This window comes from Onychostoma macrolepis, chromosome 08 (genome assembly GCF_012432095.1).
Source record: "Onychostoma macrolepis isolate SWU-2019 chromosome 08, ASM1243209v1, whole genome shotgun sequence".
Lineage (NCBI taxonomy): Eukaryota > Metazoa > Chordata > Actinopteri > Cypriniformes > Cyprinidae > Onychostoma > Onychostoma macrolepis.
In genome coordinates, this window is record NC_081162.1 from 20131135 (window position 1) to 20137499 (window position 6365).

The following is a 6365-nucleotide window of genomic DNA, read 5'->3' on the forward strand; positions in this document are numbered from 1 at the left end:
TTGACAAAGCTTTGTTTAAAACTTTTGGGGGGAAAAAAAAAAAAGAGCTGGATGGATTGATCTAGATCAGTGGTCTTCACTATTTTTTTCATGAGAAACGCACTTTTAAGACAAAGTCAATAGGAGAGCCACTTTTACCGCAAAGCATCAAAAGTTACATCTAGTCATAAATGGCATGTCTGTTTATCAATCTGTCATTCCTGAACATACAATATGCAATGCAATACAAAGGGGTTATTTTTATTTAAATTTATTTTCTTTTACATTAGCCCATTATATATATAACCATCCAAGAGCACATTCGGCATTAAGAGCTGGAAAGATTGCCAAAACTGGCAACTCTGCAGTGAGTCAGTCAGTGTCATGGACGTAAGGGCAGAGCAAGTTTAAATATCATTTCTAGTATATACTTCCATCTTTTAATTCCGCTGTTTTGGGTATTTTTTAAATATAAATTATTTGTAAAACAACCGACACTGACACCTCTACATCGGAAGCGGCAGTTGTCATGTCGCGCTGGAACATTAAAAGTCTGTCTACACTGGACTCGCGACCGTTTGTGTCAGTTCGTCATAAATAGAACAATCGGCATCAGTTTACTGATGGGGATCCTGTCGCATTGCGCCACGCCGCATCCAGTTTTGACAACATCACTCAATATCATTATAATGTGTTCTTGTTGCGTCGCATCCTGACGCTCGCTTCCGGTGTAGACACAGTTGAGTTTTTTTAAATGGATTATGCTATAGCCCTGCTTGTTTTTAATGTTTTTATGAAATATCTGTACTGATCATAATCGTATTATTGATAATCGTAAAGCTTGGAGAGCTGCGCAATGAGTAACACTGATCTAGATGGATGGATCAGAACAATTCAATTCAAATTCTCACTTCTTAAATTTTGACCAACCCTCTTGCAAACTTTTTGATTAAAGAACCAAAAAAAAGAAAAGAAGAAACACCTGGGATATTTCCTAATAAATTTCATTTCAAGTAATAAAATATAATTTTCAAAGTCAGTGTTTTACACCCAGTTACAAGGTGGAAAAAAAAGAAAAAATTTCAATCTGTAAAAAGGTGTGTTTAATATTTTATCCAATATATTAAGACATGAAAATGTACTGCAAAATTGAAATACCCTAAATCCGAGAAATTTCTATCTGAGGGCATCCTAGAAAATCACCCCCAAACGGCAAAACCTCAAGCTCCATTTCACCTGATTGATGGAACCATTTTTCTGTGCAGGGGCGAAATAATGGCATTAAAAATGGCATTCGAATCCAACAGCTGTTGAACAAAGTGATCCCCTTTTTTACCGTTTACACAAAACAGCTCCCACACCTCTGAAATGTGGGCCAATTAATCGCATCTGAAACACAGCAGGGATTTTTCCTCTTTTAGATGGGTAACATTTACAAAGGGATCTCTTGAGAGCAAAAAACAGATATGTCAGTGATAATGCCTAGCTGTCCGAGTCAATTGACAAACAAGAAGCACTTTCTGCACACCAGCAATAGCTAATTGCAAATAACAAGAGCATATTTCTCATTATCGACAAAACCATGTACCTTTGACTTGGAATTCTGAGTATGCATGTTTTCACTACAAATTATGTCTGCAGATATATGACATGCTGGAAAAATGAGGGAAAATGCACAAGGCCATCTACATTTAAAGCAGATTTAATGAGCATAGACGCTGACACCTTGATTACACCCCTGCGGTTCTGAATGATGATATTCTCTGGAAAGCCGTCTCTAACCAAACAAGCTGATAGACCTTGGATGAGTGCATCAATTCAAAGGCTTTCAAGAATGGCCAGAGCATTTCTCTGAAGAGAAATCATCTTGAGGATAGGGATCAATACAAATGATTGCAAAATCAGTGAGAATGTACCAATGTGTGATTTCATTTGCATTAAGGTCGGCATGAAATGCAAAAGAGCCCTATTTACTGGATGCATCTGAGAGATCTTACTGTAAAAATTTCGTTAGTGCATGTGTTTTATATTTTAAAAAATGGTTTGACCTTGTAATGTTTAATTAAAACTGAACCTTCCGCTGAAAACATCAGACTTCTCTCTGGTGACGTATGCAGGGCAACTCCAATCATTTAACCTGCTTAAAAGTGTATGCAGATTGAAAGGTGTTTGAAGGTTTGAGAGCAATGCCCACATTTCAAAAACCAATCAACAACCAATGCATAGAACTAAGTCTCCCCCTACAGTAATCCATTACACTTGGATGAACATCAAAAACCGGAAGAAAAGATCTATCGCTACTTCCATTTCATCAGGACGAAGACTTAAACGCCACCGTTTTCATATGAGAATAGCACAGAGAAATGTTTCTGCTCAGCACATCTCTCCAGTGTTGGATCAGAAACAGAAAAAAGGCCAAAAGAACACCACAGAATTTTTGTTAAATGTATTTCTAAAGTGGCTTGTGACAGTAATCCGGATGGCAAGGGGGCGGCAGGAAAGGAAGTGTGAAATTAAGATCCTTCCTGGAGCCCAATAATCTGACACCTTCAACAACAACGACAAAAAAACAATTAGTTCCATCTCATTTCTGCTGGAAAGGAATTGGAAGATTAGGATACTGGAAGATGAAGTGCGATATGTAGTTATTAATCCCTCAACGATCGCCTTAAGGGGGAAAGCCTGAAAGAGCGTTTATGCAGGTATGATTTATTCAACAGTGGCGCGAGAGCATCTGCCAGGTGTTATGGAAAGACCGGTAATATCAAAGGAGAACATGCACATTAATATTTGTTTGCCTGCACACCAAAAAGCATGCCAGCGGGCTGGAAACGGCAGTCGCCACTCAAAGTGATGCAGAACCCAGCAGGTGACAGGTAGGAAGCGTATGGAAACGATTCCGAAAGACACAACAAACAGAACAAAACTTCTCGCGCATAGAAACTGTTTGACAAAACGTACATACAAACGCTCCTCTTTCCAGCTCTGATAAAAAGCCATAAATAATTTATTTAATTTTTTTAAAATACAGAAACACGGCAGCCAGGGTCCTACCAAGTATGTGCCACGGTGAATCGCCTCTGCTTGTGGATGTTGTTGTTGAGAAGCATCCGTCGGAGGAGACGGGGGGAGTTCCGTGGCGACAGCCGGGGCGAAATGGAAGAGGGCGAGCGGCGGTGCCCTCGGGGTCGCTCCTGCTGCAGGAGGTTCTCCCTCAGGATCTTCACCAGGTCCTCGTTCAGCCCGACGTGCTTGGGCATGGGCGGCACTGCCAGCGTGTCCTGGTGGCCCACGGCCGCTTGCTGGGCCATCCTCACGCTTCGCCCGTCCTTCTCCCGCTGCTGGAGGCAAAAACAAAAAAACGTCCACTAATCCAGCGGAAGACTCCCCAGGATGGGGGAGAGCAGGGGAGAGCGAACGAACTCGGAGCGTCTCTGCAAACCCCGTGCGGGCTGCTCGGCTCACGAATGAGTGACTGGAATTAATCGCCAAAAGAGCGGGAGAGCAGAAGAGTGCGTGCTCCTGTCAGGACGACTGCCGAGCTGTGATGGTGTGCTTGTGAGAGAGAAGAGGAGAGGGAGAGAGGAAGGGAGGGAGGGAGGAGAGACAGAGCGAGCTGTCGATCTGCAGCGCTTCACTTACTGCTGACTGCAAGCCACCACTTCGCTAAAGAGCCATTCAAATTGTGTGTGTGTGTGTGTGTGTGTGTGTGTACAGTATGGAGTAAGCAGCCACTGCTGCCAAAAAGCAACTTTTCTCTTTTTTCCCTCTCCGTATGTTTAAATCTGACTAATTTATGACAAGGATGTGTGCGTGTGGTCCAAAGAAAATAGTGTGCGTATTTGCTTATCCTTTAATCACTGAGCAGCTGTTGTAAATACGATTTTATGATGTAGACTTTATGCTGCCAAACATATCACAAAAAGAAAAGCCTCGCGAGGTAAGGAGACACGAAGATTAATGAATCCTGACAGGAGCTGGCTATAAATGTTGCTTATGATCATCACAGCATGCTTATTTTAATAGCTACAGGATAGAAATAAAAATCTCTTTAATATCTCTATCATTTCTCCTAGAAAATAAAATGAAATGGAGGCTTTTACTGAAAGCCATAGTTCACCCAAAAATAAAAATTCTGTCATCATTTACTCTCCCTCAAGTCGATCCAAACCTCTATGACTTTCTTTGTTCTGTGAAACATAAAAGAAGATATTTTGAGAAATGGCCTCAAATCTTTGGTTTCCAATGTTCTTCAAGATATTTTCTTTAGCTTTCCCCAGAAGAAAGTCATACAGGTTTGGAACGACATGAGGGTGAGGAAATTATGAGAGAATTCTCATTTTGGGGTGAACTATCTATTTAAATTCCCTAAGATTTTTCTCCAAAGACTAAAATCCAGTAATATTACATGTGTCTTCTCTGAAGGTTCAGATGAGATCTCAACAATATCTCAAACTGTGCTCAGATTCTTCCGAGACCAAATATGTTAGTGTATCAACATTTTTTTCCTACTTTTTTTGAGCGTTTCTGTAGCTTAAACTGTAGAGAATGGCACTAGCAACTCTAAGGTCATGGGCAGGGCCGTAGCTGGGGTTTGTGGGGCCCCGGTGCAGGTTGTACCAGTGGGCCCTGTTTGAAATTGTTTCATTTGTATATTCGTTCTGTTTATTTATTTGTGCTATTTACAAAAGTTTGTAGGTGTCCAGATACAGAAACCGAATAATCTAATGTAAAATTGCACTGCATAGTCTTTACTGTAAAAATTAAATATACAGTCAAACCAAAATTTATTCGGACACCTTCAACATTTCTCACATTATCACAGTTTATTTGCTATAGTTTAGAAAATGGTAATAAAATGTGTCAAGAACTAGGATGAAATGGATTACAATCAACCAAAAATTCAGAACACTGTTATGACAATATTTACACAATCATCAATACTCTGTTGACCAATTATCAAGCAATGCTTCATTTTGTTCATTTTTGTTCTGTGGTGTAAAAAGGTCGCATTAGCAATTAAAGAAAAAACACTTAAGCAAAACATGGTCAGGTCAAAGTGTCTGAATTTTTGGTCCCAAATTTCTATCAATTTTACTGGTAGTCCACTGTATGAAGAATTTTTGGGTATAATATTTTACTAAAGTAAATACAGTTTACTTTAATTTGCTATACTCACTTAGACTATAAATGAACTAGTGTCCTGCACCCACTAGTAAAAAAAATATATATATATATATAAATAATATCTCTAGGTGTCTGAATAATTTTTGGTTTGACTGTGGATTAATTATTGATAAAACTACAAAGTAATTCAGTCAAGAGCAGTGAGTGATTTTCTTTCTTTCATTTTCTTGGATTAACATTAAGGATACCAACAGCAGCTAGTAAATTAGGCGCGGTCACTTTAAGAGACAGTGCATCCAATATAATGATACACAACCGAATTCTTCCTCTAGTGTGCGCACAGAACACCGCGCGCGGGTGCTGAATTGGGCTTTTTCACATCTTTTTCCGTTTGCATGTTTAAACTGCGATTTGTATTTGTTTGTTCAGGTGCAGCAGGAGGCGAAGGAGAGCTCGGTTTGGTCTTGCTGTCTGTGAGACGCGCGGCTCTCTACTCAGTTTAGCTTTTCCGCGTCTTGTGTTTGAATGTGTTAAACTCTTTTGAATGTTTAAATTGGCAAGGCTTAAAAACACGTGCAAATGATAAGCTTTCGTGACGACGCGCAGCACTGGCCCATCAACTGTCCTGAGCGTCTTTTTAGGCTGGCCTCAGCCAGTCGGTTGAGAACGCCGGGGGGCCCCCCCTCAGCTGTGGGCCCCTATAATCGTCACCACCTTTCACCCCACTAGCGACGGCCCTGGTCATGGGTTTGAATTCCAGGCATGAACTGATAGAATTTAATATAATGTAACCTTCAATGCAATCAAAGCCAAATGCATAAATGTAAATTAAGTTCTCGCCAGCAGAACAGTCCTCAATTGTATTAGCATCTTTCTAAGATCTCTTTACTGTGTTTTAGCATGTAAATGCTAAAATCCAAAAATGACAGAACTTTTTCCAAATCTCCTATTTCTATGCTTACTTGCATTTTTATCCGAATGCAGAAACTCGTTCTCTGTTATACCATACATAATCATCATCATACTAACTAGACATCGGACACAACATTGCTCGGGGTCAATAGCACTTCTCTGCCTGTCCCTTTCACCTTCACTCACCTGAACAAGTGATACTATCATAAGCTTCTATTGAGTCCTAGTCATTTAACAGATGCTGTGACCCGAAGCAATTCAAAGTGCACTTCTAACAAGGAGAATCTTCACTGTAGAAACCCGGGGTTGCTGAAGGGCACAATGGTAATTCAATGAGGGATTCAAAC

At 40.2% G+C, this 6365-nt stretch overlaps 1 protein-coding gene across 7 annotated transcripts in view; it reads right to left on the minus strand.

The window, feature by feature from the left end:
* LOC131546128 (cAMP-specific 3',5'-cyclic phosphodiesterase 4D-like) overlaps positions 1-6365 on the minus strand; it is a 143816-nt gene that overhangs the window by 76443 nt on the left and 61008 nt on the right. Inside the window, exon 1 of one of the 7 annotated variants that reach the window (XM_058785470.1) lies at positions 3034-3320. The exons of the other annotated variants lie outside the window; for them this stretch is intronic. Coding sequence (XP_058641453.1) covers positions 3034-3290 — 257 coding nt within the window. The 5' untranslated portion in view covers positions 3291-3320. Of the gene's footprint in view, positions 1-3033; positions 3321-6365 lie in introns of those variants that run through there. 7 annotated transcript variants of the gene reach the window in all.